We start from the raw sequence: 16,361 nt of genomic DNA on the forward strand, positions 1-16,361 counted from the left end.
TCGATCTCCACCTGTTAGATTTACCCTGTTGTCGACCTCATTTGAAAAAAACACAGCATGTGTCTGAGTTATGGCTTCAGCTGGAGACACCTTCGATGCAACAGCATCAATTGTTACGGCTGTCAGCTCGTTACCAGTGACCACCACAGCGATCTTCCGGGAACTTGATGCTCGCAAACTCTTGACTTCATGTTCCAGTTCATCTTTGTTTCGTAACAAGTAATTTTTGGCATTGAGAAGTAGAGCATTACACTTCACCATACTTGGCTGGACGCTTAGCAAGCACGGTACCAGCTGCAATGCACGAATAGGCCCAAAATCCTTGATAAGTGTGTCCAGGTAAGCATGCGCATCCATGAAATCGGTCCCAAATAACCTAGAGTTGACTTTGAACTCCTCCAATCGAACCTTGTCTTTCTTGAGCACCTTATTCGCCACCTTCTTGATGTTCTTCTCCATATCGACTGCGGCACTGTCGTAAACGCTGATTACCTCGTCTGGAAGCGTTGGAACGGCTTCGACAGGGAGAAGAAGATGGAACGGGTCAATCTCATAGCAATCAGGTGGACTTTGTTCCGCTTGCTTTGGCGTTGTCAGAATCACGCTAGGATCGTGTGGTAGCTGTGTTTGAGCAGGCGGATAACTCTTCGTTAAAGGAATCAATGCGTTCACTGCAATTGGTTTGGAAGGTGTAGGTACGCCTGCTTCACTCTCCGTCCTTTTCAGCATAGCGCGAACCGGTGATACTGGCACTGGCTTCTGTTTCTCTTTCAAGCTTTCTTCCAGCTTGCGATCGGCCTCGGAATCCGCTGTGCTGCATGACGATGCTGATAAATCCGAAGAGGAAGAGTGCTGCTTCACAACAGGAGCTAGTGGTGAGGCGGTGAGCGTCAAACCGTGACGGACCGGAGGCGGCGGTGGAGGCGGAGTAGCTGCAATTGATTTCTTGGCTTCAAACACGGCTCGCGCATTTTGGAATGTCGAGGACTTCTTCCCCACCTCTGGCTCCGTCACCGTCGTTTTATTTATAGGTGTTGGTGTCGCGATGACAGGAGAGTCTTCAACTTTCGGAGGTGGCCATCTCTTCACAGGGAAATGCGTCGGCTTGGGGGAGTGAGGCGCTGGTGCAACACTGTTGATCCATCGCTGCACCACGGTGTGCCGGGCAGGAGAGCTATTGCCGTTGCTGGGGTGCAGCGGCCTAGACGCCATGATGAGGGGACTTGTGTGACCGGCTCCGTCTAGCGATTACTGAGGCATAGCGCAGGCTGGAGTAACGGTCATCGAGAAATCATCCAATGGGAGGTCGCGCTCAATTGTGTACCATTGAAATGGCACAGTGTATCCACAGTGGACCATGAGACAGTACCAAGTAACGTAAAGTGGAAACTTGTCGCTTTACCGGTACTCGTCTTCTCAATGCGCATCTCGTGAAACTCATCTCAAAAGGAAAGAACCGCAGCAGCACTAAAGCGAGGGATAGCACCTTCGAGATCGGTCACGAGCTCCAAGTCTAATCAAACAGATTGATGCAGCCACTTCGCCTAAAGTGGTTTATGAACGCGATCGCCACTTCGCAGCAATCCCAAGCAGAAAAATACTGTAATCTAAATGTTTCAGTTGATTCACGACACAAGATATGTGAAGCGAGGACCATGTTGAACTTGCCAGTGAAGCCTTCTCTTGCTGTCCTCTTCGCCATAAGTACAGCGGAATTTCCTAAAGACGGGCACGTACGTTTACATGTACGCAACCATTTTCTTTCGTCCACAACAACGACCGCGCTACATTCTTGTGGTTACCACCGTGATGCAAGGCAAGCACCGGACAGCTCTTTGCCAGGAGATTTTTATGAATCCCCTTTTTTCGCCACACCACCTGAACGTCAATATTGTTCTATTGGCCAAAATAATAGAGCATTGCTGTTTCATTGGTCAGCCAGGAAACTGATGCTGGTGGTGCGCATTGTTTGAGCAATCATCAATCTCAGTCTTCAACCTCGGTACGTGGTTCTGGCTCCTCCCATTCCGCATTTTGGTTTTTGGAGCTCACCAGCCCAAGTGACCTGCACTCTCGTTCACCATCATTAGCCCAGTCCATAGTTGCAGCATGATGCAGACGATCGCTAAGCGCTCGGCCACCGCAGCCAAGGCCAACGCGCGTCGCGCCTTCTCGAACGCCGCCGCCGCCGAGGCTGGCAAGGAGCGCCTCGTGCTCTTCGACACGACGCTGCGCGACGGGGAACAGTCACCCGGCGCTACGCTTAACTTCAAAGAGAAGCTGGACATCGCTCGTGCTTTGAGCACGCTGGGCGTGGACGTGTGCGAGGCTGGATTCCCCATCTCGTCTCCGGGTGACTTTGACGCCGTGTCAGCCATTGCCAAGGAGATTGGCCCCATCACAGCCGGCCGTCCTACGGGCGAGCCCATGACTATCTGTGGTCTTGCTCGCGCTATGGAGAAAGACATTCAGCGCTGCTACGACGCTGTTAAACACGCGCCCAAGCACCGCATTCACACATTCCTGGCCACGTCCGACATTCACCTCCAGTACAAGCTTAAGATCTCGCGTGATGAGTGCATTCGTCGTGCTGTGGACGCCGTTAAATTCGCCAAGAGCCTGACGCCGGATGTTGAATTCTCCACGGAGGATGCTGGACGCAGTGACCCCGATTTCCTATGCGATGTCCTCGCTGAGGTCATTAAGGCCGGCGCCACCACGCTTAACATCCCCGACACTGTCGGCTACACAGTCCCAGGCGAGTACGGGTCGCTTTTCAGCTACCTGATCGACAACACGGAGGGCAGCGACAAGGCCATTTTCTCCACGCACTGCCACAATGACCTTGGTCTCGCTACGGCCAACACTCTGGCTGCTGTGCAGGGCGGCGCGCGTCAGGCTGAAGTTACTATCAACGGCATCGGTGAGCGTGCCGGTAACACGGCTCTGGAGGAGCTGGTGATGGCTCTGAAAACCCGTCCGCAGCACTTCCCTGTGTACACGTCCGTCGACTCGACGCAGATCACGCGTTGCAGCCGCATGGTGAGCCACTACACCGGTATGTCCATCCAGCCCAACAAGGCCATTGTGGGATCCAACGCCTTCGCTCACGAGTCTGGTATCCACCAGGACGGTGTGTTGAAGCACCAGGCCACGTACGAGATCATGCTGCCGGAGTCTGTCGGTCTGAGCGAGAATAAGATGGTGCTCGGCAAGCACTCGGGTCGTCACGCTTACAGCAAGCGTCTCCAGCAGCTTGGCTACACCAACCTCACCCCGGAGGAGCTCGACTACTACGTCGAGAAGTTCAAAGTGCTGGCTGACGAGAAGAAGACGGTCACGGATGCTGACATGGAGGCGATTGTGTCGGATGAGCTGTTCAAGCCCGAGACGTTCTGGACGCTACAGTCCGTGCACGTCACTGCTGGCAACCTCGTGAAGCCGACGGCTACCGTCACGCTTGCGCACAAGGACGGCCAGGAGGTGAGCGAGGCTGCCATGGGAACTGGTCCGATTGACGCCATCTACGTTGCTATCAAGCGTGCAACGGGCATGGAGAGCATCAAGCTGAACGACTTTTCTGTGGAGAGTGTCACGGATGGCACTTACGCTCTGGGTGAGGTCACTGTGCGAGTGCAGGAGGACAAGGAAGAGGAGGAGAAGACGGAGGGCGAGAAGCACGTGAACGCGCAGACGGGTGTCACGCGTGACCGCCAGTTCGTCGGCCACGGTGCTAATACGGATATCCTGGTTGCCTCTGCTACAGCTTACGTGAACGCTGTAAACCGCATGATGGCATCGCAGTCACGCGCTGGTGCCGAGGGTCGGGTGGACGCCTAAGATTATGAGAATACAACATCCAAGTAACAAGGACCTCGCCTCAAGCAATTGCAGATCTGAGCAAGGAATTATCGTCGACGAATGAAACCAAGCGAGAAAGGTACCCGATTGTGATGGCGAGTGTGCCGTGCGTATGTATTATCTAATCGGTGTGAAGAAGCATTACGCCAGCAGAATGAACAGCAAACAATATTTCGCGATCTGGAGCGAATGTCTCTATTAACTTGTTGTATACTGTACTACTATTTTATGTGAGATAGGTGGCTAAGTCCGTCGTAGGGTGTGAGGCCGCTGTTGTTTTCGATGGTGTCGTCAGCGCCGTGAGCGATCAGGTACTCGCCCAGTACGCCTTCACTGTCATATGCCATGGCGAAGTGAAGTGGTGTGTTGCCTTGTGCATTACAGTGATTGACATTGGCCCGACGAGCAACCAGGAGCTCCACCATTTTCTGGTTTACATTCTGACATGCAAGCAGCAACAGCGTGTTACCCTTGTCGTCTTCGCCGTCAATGGGGAATCCAGCATCCAGACTTTCAACAAGCCTCTTCATCCGTCCATTGCGTGCCTGCGAGAACACGGTATCCACGTCCAACGAACTCTCGTCTCCAGCCGGTTCCTGTCCTCGAGTACGCGCTGCATTGGTCTCATGGTTCACAGCATCCAGCTGAGCCCGTTCCGCAGCTGTCAATGGCAGCAATTTACTTCGAGCTGTTAACAGTTTACGCACGTGTAACTTGTGCGTTACGCCCAGGATCTCGGCCATGTCCTCGGCTCGAAGCTCGATGAGGAACTCGCCATCCACTGCGCCTTCACGAAATGCTGCCTTGTATTGAGGCAGCGATAAAGTGTCAAGCCATCGACCCACATCGTCTACTGTCCACGCACGCAGTTCCACGGGCAATGGCTGCTGCTTTCCTGGAGCCAGGGCTTCCTCTTCTTCACGCTGTTGCTGTGTAAGCTCCTGTTGTTTACGCTGCGAGACCGTCGTGAGCAACTTGCTGATGGCATCTCCTCCTGCTTTCTTCTTGGCGAGAGCTGCAGTGACCGGCGTGATGTTGGCGGCGGCAGCGGCACAAGCAGCCGTGGCGGCAGTCTCTGCTGTGGACGTGATTGCAGCGGCTGTGGTGTCAGCGTTAATATCTCGTAAGTTCTTGAGCATGTTGAGCGAACTGAAGTACGACAACGACATGGACATGAACTGGAACTTCATGAGCTCTTCTGTGGACTCGAACATGGCCTGAGATCGTTCCTCGTGTTCTCGTGCCTTAGCCGCTGTAGCCGCTGCAGCTGCTGCCGACGTGGCCGTCGCCGTCTCGAGTTCAATGCCCTTTTCTCTCAAGTTTTCGAGCTCAAGTTTCTGCTCCTCCAGCAGCTCCATCAAATGGCGTTGCAGGCGCGCAAACTCGCGGTCTTTGCGCATACGTGTCTGCTCCATGTCGGCAAGACGCTCTTCCAGTGCTGCCAGATCCTCCCGTTTGCGTTGTACCTCAGCAAAAGCACCAGCAAATTCTGCCTCCAGATCCCGCTTCTTCTTTTCGCGCTCACTGCGTTTGATAGTAAGCGCCATCTCAACGGCATATGCGTCAGCTTGACGCTTCTTGAGTGCCTCCTTCGACTCCAGCGCGTTCTCCGCTCCAAGTTCATACGGTACGCCATCGCTGTTATCCAGTGAAGTGGAAGCTTCGGGTATGCCGTTCCCAAGAGGTTGATGCGCTGACGATGAACGGTGATTCCGCAGCAAACCCTCAACTCCACCAGCATGCAAACGCTCGGCTTCATGCGTCAGTTCACGTACGTCCGCATCAAGCTGGTCGATCTCTTGCAGCTCGCGTTCCAACACAGCCAGCTCTTTCTCAGCTTCACGTAACTCGTTATGGACAGCGCTCACTTGACGCTCGGCTGCTTCTTGTGCTCGATGCAAAGCGTCTAACTCGCTCTGCTGTCGTTCGAATGCCTGCTTCGAGCCTTCAATCAGTTGTAGCCCAAGTGCTAGTCGTTCAGCTCCAGGCGGTGCATCACGCCACTGCTTCTTGCGTGCAGCTTGCCGACGTCCCAAGAAACCACGATACATCCTCTGGATCTCTAGTGCCGCAAGCTCTGAAAACCGAGCAGTAAGGAATTGGCCACGAGCGACGTACATGCGCCAAGTAGATTGCAGCTTAGCTGCATTTCGGTCTTGAAAGCGACGTCGTTCTTGTTCCTCACGCTGTCTTCGAGCACGTTTGCGACCAAGATGTCCACGATAGACCCGCTGCAGCATTCGCGCCTTGCTTTCTCGTCGCATTATGCGGTACGCAACACGACAAAAGAACCCCCGGAAGGCGGTCTCAATGAGTGTGGCAGCCTGCAATTGTCTTGCTGTTTCGTGCTTCTCCTCCAACACACGACGGAAGCGTCGACGGCCTAGTCGGCCTCGAACTATGCGGACAATTTCTCCCCCAGCGAAGCTTTTGACGCGCTCCTGCTGCGTTTCACGACGTATACGATCAACTCGACAAGTGGCTAAGAACCGACGAATGTACTTCTGAACTCGCGTGGCTTGAGCGTCACGTCTTCGTCTCAACTCACGCTTCATGTTAGACTCGTTTGCTCGGGTGTCTTCGCGGAAGTCTTGCTGTAGTGAAGAACGCACCTCGTCGTACTGCTCACCTGTGAGATGGCTTCCAGTCTCGAAACCAGGTCCAAGGGATCGTCGCTTTTGCGCTCGCTTTTTACGAACTTGCTCTTCTGCCTCGAGTTGATCGAATATGCTCGGGAGTTCTGGTTGCTGTCGAATCATCTGTCGTGTTTCCTTCACCGACGGAGCCAACAATGTACTCGGAGATTGCATCAAGGAGGTCGGCATTTCGACGGATGGCTCTAGCGTCAACAATGGTGTTTCCAAGACTGCGTTGTTTGCAGCTATGACAGCCTCATCCTGTGCGAGTTGCTCCAGATCCCGTTGCTTGGACGCAGTGAGCCGTTCAGCCTGTTGGGCTTGCAATTGTGCCTCCAGAGCTGCCAATCGGTCGCGATCTTCTTGTTCCCATTCACGCCGTCTCCGCTCTTGTTCATCTCGTAGAGCAGTCATGCGTTCCTCAGTTGCAGCGCGATGTTTTTGACGTTGTTCTTCTGCTTCTTTCTCGAGCCGTTCTTCTTCGGCATGGATTTTGGCTCGAACGCTCTTGATATCGTCGTCCATCTGAGCACTGTTACTCTTCTCGTGCTGCTGATTCTCTGGTGTTTCAGCTTCTTTGCCAGGATCTGGTTCTTGTTGCGAATGCAGCACTACGGGGGGAACAGCAGGAGGTAGCAGCATGTCCATGGGCACAACCGATTGAGTTATTGAGATCTCTAAAGCCTCAGTCGTTGGTGCAGACACCTCTGGAGGTATCGTCTTAACCTCGTTTTGCTGCCACTTTTTCTTCTCGTACGCAATTTTTTGTGCTTCGCGCGTGCGTAAGGCCTCCTGGAAAGAACGTTCGGACCTTTCCAACTGAAGTTCATACGGAGACTTGCTGGTTAGCTGGAATGACTTATCAACTGGTGAGTCGAAAGGTTGAATTGGTACCTCTGATGTTGATGAAGCAGCTTGAACGGTTTGGCTTACGTTAGATTGTCGAGCCGCTAACTCCTTTCTCGTCGCTGTTTCGTGCTCGTTTGGTGTTGTTGTTTGATTCTCGTCGGGTTCCTGCACAGCTATCTGCTCCTTCTCCAATATCTCCAGTTGACAGTTGACCAGCATCTCTATCACCTCAGTGACGTAGCTCTTCGCTTCCTGACGAAGCTCATGTCCAGCTCGAAGCCACGATACAAAGGCACTGCTAGGCGTTGCTAGAGCCTTCCTCAACTGCGCACGGGTCTTGGGACGCAGGTCACTGGTGTGTGATTGTTGATGCGACCACACGTGCTGTACGTTGGCACGGCCTTGAAGAAATGGATCAACGTTTGTAGGAGCTACGAGAGTGTTTTCCACCGACTGAACGAGTACAAGTGGCACGTCAATTTCTTCAAGTTGCGAGCTCAGATCCACGTGACGAAGTGCTCCACGACATAAACGAATGCGACCATCAAGCGTGATGGCGTTGGTCACAGCTGTATAGATACTCAGCGCTAAGTTCATGTCGACTTTTTGCAGATACGCTTCAGAGAAGAGGAACTTGCTGAAGAAAGAAACGGGCAAATCGGGACGTGTCGGTGGCAGGCAGGCAAAAACATTCACTGCACTGTGAAGCACCGCGGCGAGCTGTGCATCGACGCTTGCAAACCCATTGAAAAGCGCCAGTGACTGCAAATATCCATCGTAATTCTTACCGTACAGCACGGTGTAGCATGTAGCGACGTTGGCTCCGTTGCCAAAGCCAACGATGTGGAATGGAGCACCCGTGGTTACGAACTGAGTCGTGTGCTGCAAGAAATTGAGCAGCTCGTGGACTCGACGAGCAAGCCACATATTGTTCAGCACGAGCTTGTCTTCTTCACGGGCTTGATCGTCGACAGCATAGCATGAACCAGCTTGTCCAGGAAAATTGAATAGCAGTGCCTGAGCACCCACGTTTCGAGCAACAATAGGCCGGAAAAACACGCGAGTACTTTCAAGGGTGTCGAAGAGGTCGTGAAAGACGACTAGGTTGCATTTCACGGTCTCGCCGATAGGCTGCCCGATTACAGCGTATGGAATCTGTGTGACGCCATCCTGACAAGTGAATACGCTGTCAGCTGTGCTTCCCACAACGCCATCTTGGAGTCCTGACGGTGCTGCAAGCCGAGCCATTTGATGCGCCTGCATAGCACGTCGAGCAGCTTGTTTTCGGCTTCGTGATTTCGATTTAAGGTCGCCGCTGCTCGTATCAGTTGGCTTAGCTTTCTTCATCGTCACTTTTTCACTGTGCGCTTCTTGTAGTTGTGAAATTGCAGCACCGGGTGGTAAGATCTCTGGTTTAAGGAGGCACAGCATGCGTCGTGTTTGCGAGTCTTGTAACTGCAGTCGCTGATTCCACGCATAAGCCTGTAGAACAGTGCGGATCCAATCGCAGAACCGCGCAGCACATGAACTGATCGGTGCGATCTGTGCCGGAGTGAAGAGAGGGTTACGAGCATGTGCGGCAGCCTGCATTACAGCTCGTTCCGAGAGCGATTCCAGATCCACACGATGTAACCGAGCAAGCAGTTTATCCTGAGATATAATGCGTTTGACTTCTCCCCAGTCCCCACCTCGTGATCCCAGAAGCAACGCCCCCAGTGCACTCATGACCATTGCAACAGCCGGGTGCGGATTTACGAAGCTGTACAATTCCGCGGCGTCCTTCTTGGTTATAGCTGCAGCCACACTGGCAGTTTGTGCCCACACTTGCTTCCAGACATGTTGCAAACTATCCAAATTCTCATCGTTGTTGTTGTCTTCGTCGCTTTCCTCCTCTCGACTCTCAACTATTGTGAGGTGTTGTACTCGTTTGCCGCTCTGTTTGTCTGGATTTCGTCGATTTGGACTCGTTTTCTCGCGTCGCGCAATTTGATCCAAAGCTTTCATGCGGACTTTTTCCACCAGCATATAGAACTCGTAGCAGTTGGCGCACACCTGTACGTCACGATAATAGTAGCCTGGAAACGTGACTCCAAGAGGTTCACCATCTCCGTAATAAGCCTCGGCGAGGTAGTCTCCGTCTTCTCCATTCTGATACCGCCGAATGAACAGATCCACTAGCTGCTTTTCGGCTCGAGTCTGTGCTACCAATTTGAACGGAATAGTGTGTGTCAATGGCGGGGGCTGCTGTGTTTCGACACGCTGTAGTCTTTGTGGTGACGACGGTTTACGATGCTCGGCCAAGCGACAGAGCAAATCATCGGTGCGTCGGACTTCCATGAAGGCACTCGCTGTAGCTGCGACTTTGTCAACACTTGTCGGTCGTCGACCTTTTCTAGCATGACCTGCTTGCTCGCTTAACGTAGACCCCTTCTTTCGATCCATCCTACGTGCAGTCAGCTCGGCAATCGACATACTACAGAAATCTCCGCAACAACCACGTTTCTGACTCGACATAAGGTGAGCCGCTGACTTAGTGCGACGCCGTCCTCGAGACAGTGAAAAGCTTGACGGAAGAAACGATAAGGCTTCATCCCAGTTAGTTGAGCTGAGAATTGCACGACGTCTACTTTGTATTTCTCCAAGGGGGTCTAAGCGATTCGAAACATTCGAAGATGGTAAAAGTCGTGTCGAGATCCTGCTGGAATATGATGCTGGAGCTGCCATGATAGCCTCAACTACCCGTTCGTCGGGCGAACCTTCGGCCCGAGCACGAGCTATCAGTCTTTCGTTCATGGCGCGTGGTCCTTCGTAAGAGCTTGAGAACGTCGATACTAATGCGTCTGGAAACCCCCTCGGAGCTAAAGGCAGCGTGGCTGTAGCTGCAATGGTTTCGCATGAGGACGTCCGCCACAATTGAAGTTTTCCACTGTCTTCCGTTATGAAGAGCGAGACGCAACGCACTACTCGACATTTCTTGTTTCTCTCAATAAAAGTTATGAAATGCTGAACCAACTCGTTGACGACCGTGTTCAGCTTGATGTCCTTACTTGCAATCCGTTGACCACCTAGAGCCAACCAGAACACTTTACTCTGCACGCGACCACTTTTCTGAAGACTAAAACAGAAGGCACACAGTAGGAACGTGTCAGAATTACGTGGCATTAGGCACTAAACTCAACGTACGTGAACTCGTGTTCGAGGTTAGTATAGCACACAGGATCCAATTCACCACGTGGACGGACAAATGTACTGATTGCAGCGCTACAAGAACTACTTGACGAAACAGATTGTAAAAATGACAAGAGATCTGGTGCATTTAGAAATGGTACGGCGGTCGGGTTGTCGTTCTTCTCGAACCAGCACACTGCAATAGGTCGAATTGCTGGATCCACTGCAGAATCCGATTCATCAGCAAACTGGACGAATGCACGGTGTACTTGATCGGCTGTGAGTTTGCTGCGAGGTTTGCGACGTACAACACCCCCGTCTGTAAAGTACCAAGACCAAATTTGCTGTTTGTCGATGAAAACACTCTCCACCACGTTCACGTAGCATTCTCCTTTGTCTCGACTCACGAGTGCTGAGCAGACCCACTGCCAGGACCGACTCGCGCGTGGTTCCCTTGCCAAGTCCACGACGGGTGCGCTCTCGCGCAAGATCTGACTTTGGCCATAGTGTTGCTTCTTCATTTGGAGGGGGCGAATATCGACGCTTGGAATGTGTTACCGGTAGCGGTTGAATTGAGCCAAAGCAATATATAATTAGACCGAGCAGGTTGCTGTGAGCTTTGAGCTGAAGAAAAGCTGACAGAAGTGATGTACTTGTCGAGCTCTTTGCTGTTGTATCTGCCCCCCCCCCCTCTTCGATAGACCTGAATCCTGTCACGGGCGTAGAAAAACTAAACTCAAAAACGTTGTATTTCATGATGAGAGAATTGCAGAAACCAACTCGCTTCGCTATGCGTCGCAGTACCTGTCATAGGCGTTGCCATGATACTGTAGGGGGTTTCAGTTTATCATTAAATGAAATTCATTCTAGAGTCATTCTATGATCGGTTTGCCTTTTTAAGGTTTCTTAAAAAGAGGATCCCAATTTTTCAGGGACGGAGAAAATGTCCGGGTGTACGAGCCTTCTTAAAAAATCAACCAGCGCCAGCGAATAAAATTTTATTTTGCAAAGCATTATGATGTACTTCATATTCATGTTGCATGAACGCTGACCTAGTTGACGACAAATTAATCCTTATTGGGCTTCCCATAGAATCGTGCGAATTAGATATTTTTTAAGATGTTTTGTACTTCGAAGTAAGTCCGATGCTGTTGTTCAGATGTTTTGTAAGTCCGATGCTGTTGTTGTACTTAATCACACACGGAGGTTTATAGATCGATGTTCCCATTGCTGAGTACAAGCTTTCGAGTGAATGGAGAATGTCCAAGCACAGTCATACCACCAACCACCAAGTATTTATAAGGTGCAGGCGAATTCACAGCTAAGACGAATCCACAAAAATTATACATTAATCTATAAATGAATTTCGTCGCAATCGTTCCCTACTGATGAGCCCAAAAAGTGAAGCCAATTTTTTTCAGTGAGCTCCTAATAAGGTAATGCACAACCTGCAAGTTGCAGGCTGCAACCAAGGACGATATGAGATCTACCGTGTGGCAATTCATAATTTCAGCAAGGGTCTTACACACGTTCGAAGTACGTGCGGCTACAGGGGCTAGGAGCTTCAAATTGTCGATGGAGACCACCGCTGGGCTCCGAGGTATATGTTATAATTCTTCGAAGTACATATACCCCCCGCCCTCCCCCAGCTAGAAACTATAATATTTGATTAGGACTGTTATTATAACAGCGTTTTAAAACAGCAATTTGCGACGCGAACTCATGAGTGGTCAACGACGACTCGTGGACATCCTGCGCGGCCGTTTTACAAGTAGACCAGGCTATTGCGATCCCATGTTGAGACTGCCATATCGCAGCAGTCAATGAGTCAATTAGGCATTTGGAGGTGACGAGTATCCTGGACCAAGATACTTGTCGAGAGGAGTGCTGCACTGAAAATGCCACGAAGAATTGTATTATAGTACCTGTAATACATGTAAGTGCGTGCTTACCGTCGCCAAATTGCCTTCGCGGTCCTGCACAAGTTGGCAACACACCAACGATTATGACAAAAACCTGAAAATTTCATCGAAGACATTTACCCAGCAATGAAATAAGTAGATTAGTCAGCATTGTTAGATCGATGAAATCGCCTACTGCACAAGTATTAACGTGTTGAATGCCTTGTTATCGGAAGCGCTTAACCCTCGTGTTGGATTTCCAACTTGGAAGCGCTTTTATTTTGATGGCCGTTTGAATGTACAGTCTCTGTGTCTGATTACACTGACTGTCCGCCTGTCTACGCCACTTAAGACGATTTTCACGTTACTTAAGAGGTAATCACGCTACTTCAGGCAATAAGCCAGCTCGCCGCCGTTTGCTCCAAATTCCGCAGCTCAGAATAGGTCAAGACGGGCACTCCATTCCTCGCACCAACGGACCGATGCGTGTCGAGTTCGCGGTGCCCTCGCCGTCCGACAGCGCCACGGACTACACGCTGGATATGGGCACGCAGATGCAGCCCCCCGCTTCGGCGGACCATGCGGCGTCCGCGCCCTCCGCCCCCAAAAACTTACGGCGCGGCAACACGTTCACAGGCGCGGGCAACGAGGAGGAAGCACGTAACATCATCTCTCTACGGTATCGTGCCGACAGTATGGCAGACTCGGTGGCGTCCGACTCGAAGCCCAACGCGGAGACGAAGCTGTGGAACCTCTTCGAGCAGGTTTTCTGCTTCCTCAAGGGCATGACCATCTACCAGACGCGACGACGACTTAAGTTTACGATCGTGTCGCAGACGATCATTAACTCGCTGCGTATCTTCCCCATTATTTTGGGGCTGAGCTTCCAGGCCACAGTGCCTGTTGCCATCCTGTACGTAACGCTCGTGCTGGGCTGGCACGGCACCAAGTTCCTCGTGCCCAAGTTCCTGCTCAGCTACAAGATCGGCATGCAGCTCACGTTGCTAGTGGACGTAATCTGGTACTACAAGGGCTACAATGGCAAGCTTAACAGTGTCAGTAGCGGTACTTCGGTGCTCATGCAAGGGTTCTTCTCCATCCTACTGACTATGCTCAACATCACCGGCTTTCTATACGGCTGGAAGCTGCGTCGCATCGTCAAGGCTGTTCAGAACCAAAGAGAATGCGACCGAGCTGCATTGGCCACGATGATGCCGTCCCCGCAGCGTGTTAACTCGCTGCACCAGACGCTGTCCATTAACCCGTCGGCCGAGATGGACCTGGACGAAGGTCCATCCGCACGTCGTAACATCACTGTCGGTCCAGGAATCCCGAACAGCAGTCTAAGACGTACTCATTCGGGCATATCAGCGTCGCTACCGGGAGCACTGAAGACCAAGAAGCAGCGCAAGAAGGAGGCAGAGGCCCAGGAAGAGGCGCCCGTGTTCTGCTCCAACCTCATTCTCACGAGCAAGTACACGTACTACAACTTCCTGTTCGTCTTTCTCAAGATGCAGTTCAGTCGACTCGCCAATCTGTACACGACGATCGTGGTGGCGTTGTGCTTCTTCGACTTTTCGCCCGTTAGCCCCGTGGCTAGTCTTACGCCGCTGTTGATCGTGTTTGCGACGTCTGCATTGAAAGATGTGAGTGAGGATCGTCGTAGACAGAAGGGAGACGCTCAGGTTAATTCCAGACCGGCTCATATTGTGCGTCGTGATGAGTTGGATGAGGTGATGCACATTGATGGCACCTGGCAGGATATTGAAGTGGGAGACGTACTGCTACTTAGGGATGGCGATCAGGTTCCTGCGGACTGTATTCTACTGGCTACGAGTCGACCGGATGGCAGGTGCTACGTGGAGACAGCGAACTTGGACGGAGAAACGAACCTGAAGATCCGACAGGTGGCCAGCTGCACGAAGCACTTCTTGACGGCTGAAGAGATCTTGGATCGGTATACTCTTGAGGTGCAGTGCGATGTACCGAACAAGGATTTGTTCTACTTTGACGGTGTTTTGAGGCTTGGAAAAATCGCAGACGACACTGTTGCTGACGCCAACAAAGAAGACACGGAAACCAGTTTGACAATGGACAACTTGATCTTGCGAGGCAGCGAAAGCCGCAACGCTGAGTGGACACTTGGACTTGTGATCTATTCGGGAAAGGAGACGAAGGTGCAGATGAATTCGGTCGCAGTGCCGCTGAAGCGCAGCTTTGTGGAGAAGACTTTGGATACTATGTTCGTGCTGGTTCTGATGCTGCTTTTCGGGATTTCGATTGCTTGCACGCTAGGCAATAACAACTGGAACTTGGATCTGGCCGATGAGTCGACGCCGTGGTACATTCGGGAAGACTCGAATGGCTACATCTTCTTGAGTTACGTTATCTTATTCAACAACTTGATCCCACTCTCGATGTACGTGACGATGGAGGGTGTGCGCTTCGTGCACGCGCGATATATCGAAAACGATCTGGAAATGTACGACACCAAGACCGACACACCAGCGCAGGTTCGCAACAGTAACATCAACGAAGATCTTGGACAGATTCAGTACATTTTCTCTGATAAAACAGGTACTCTCACTTGTAACGAGATGATCTTTGCCAAGTGCACGATCGGCGGTCTCCGCTACAATGACATTGAAGTGGACCCTGCGAAGCGGGCGAGACCGGGCACACGCTTTAACGATGGGCGATTGCTGGCGCGATTGAACTCGAACCACTCGACCAAGAAGGAAATTCACGACTTCTTGTTGCTGCTTACGATTTGCAACACTGTAATCCCGGAAACCAGTGTCCCTACGTCTCCTACGTCCAGTAGTGACTCGTGTTCGGTGGAAACTCCGACGATCAAGTACAATGCGTCATCTCCAGACGAAGAAGCTCTTGTGCTGGCTGCTGCCGACCTCGGCTACGTGCTCGACTCGCGTGACGGCCCAATGTGCCACACACTCATCCAGGGCAGACCCATGTCGTTTGAAATTCTGAATGTGCTGGAGTTTAACAGCGACAGGAAGCGTATGTCGGTCATTGTGCGCTTCCCGGACGGCAGTATTGTGCTCTACTGCAAGGGTGCTGACGATATTATTTTTGATCTACTGTCCAAGTCACAGCCTCAGGGTGTAGCACACGTGACGCGGGGTCATCTCCAGGAGTATGCGTCGGAAGGTCTGCGGACGTTGACGACTGCTTTGCGTCGTCTTACCCAGGAGGAGTATGACCAGTGGAACCAACTGTACCGTCAAGCAGAGTTTTCTATGGACGGCCGCGCTGCTAAGATTGCTAAGGTCTCAGCTATCATTGAGGTGGAGTTGACGTTGCTTGGTGCGACAGCTATTGAAGACCGACTGCAGGACGGCGTGGAGGAGTCCATTTGTGCTTTACGTAAGGCTGGGATTAAGTTCTGGGTGCTCACGGGTGACAAGAAGGAAACTGCGCTAAGTATTGGTATGTCGTCGCATGTGATCGATGACAACATGGATGTGATCGTCTTGGGTCAACGTGACAAGGGCTCGCTGCGTACAAGACTGGAGGAATTGTACGTCGATCTCGTGGAGGACAAGTGGGGATCTGATGAAACCTCGTCGGCCATTAGTGTGTTGTGGGAAGCATTGAAGCGAGCGATCTTGTACTTGTGGGACATCGTCAAACTAGCGTTGGTGGGGCGTGACGAAGAAGCAGAAGCTCGAAAGAAGCGGAGACGTCTGCCTCGTCGTGAACACGCTGGCGCTGATGCGGCGCCGACAGAGAGCCCTGCTCACTATGATGAGGTTTATCCGGCTCTACCAAACCGTGACGTTACTGAGAATAGCTTCAATCGAGACCTGTGTGACCACGATTTCGAACCGAAAACCGATAACATGACTGGCGGAACTGGTAGCATGAGCAGTGGAGACTTTATCGACGAGGAACTGGAGTTTGCCATGGTGATTGATGGCAAAAC

At 51.8% G+C, this 16,361-nt stretch overlaps 3 protein-coding genes across 3 annotated transcripts; 2 read left to right on the forward strand and 1 right to left on the reverse strand.

Moving 5' to 3' along the window:
* Nucleotides 1-2,036: 2,036 nt before the first annotated feature.
* PITG_03738 (2-isopropylmalate synthase) lies at nt 2,037-4,063 on the forward strand (the record flags this gene model as incomplete). The annotated part of the gene is made up of 1 exon (XM_002906738.1): nt 2,037-4,063. One exon carries the CDS (start codon nt 2,110-2,112, stop codon nt 3,838-3,840), a length of 1,731 nt encoding a protein of 576 aa, XP_002906784.1.
* Nucleotides 4,064-4,168: 105 nt separating this feature from the next.
* On the reverse strand, nt 4,169-9,818 carry PITG_03739 (uncharacterized protein; the record flags this gene model as incomplete). Its single annotated transcript, XM_002906739.1, has 4 exons — nt 4,169-4,194; nt 4,331-4,505; nt 4,569-7,915; nt 8,135-9,818. 4 exons carry the CDS (start codon nt 9,816-9,818, stop codon nt 4,169-4,171), a joined length of 5,232 nt encoding a protein of 1,743 aa, XP_002906785.1.
* A 3,079-nt stretch (nt 9,819-12,897) lies between these two features.
* PITG_03740 (P-type ATPase (P-ATPase) Superfamily) lies at nt 12,898-16,348 on the forward strand (the record flags this gene model as incomplete). The annotated part of the gene is made up of 2 exons (XM_002906740.1): nt 12,898-16,244; nt 16,327-16,348. The coding sequence occupies 2 exons, from the start codon at nt 12,898-12,900 to the stop codon at nt 16,346-16,348; spliced, it is 3,369 nt and encodes a 1,122-aa protein (XP_002906786.1).
* Between the last annotated feature and the right edge of the window lie 13 nt (nt 16,349-16,361).

This window comes from Phytophthora infestans, genomic scaffold (genome assembly GCF_000142945.1).
Source record: "Phytophthora infestans T30-4 supercont1.4 genomic scaffold, whole genome shotgun sequence".
Taxonomy (NCBI): domain Eukaryota; phylum Oomycota; class Peronosporomycetes; order Peronosporales; family Peronosporaceae; genus Phytophthora; species Phytophthora infestans.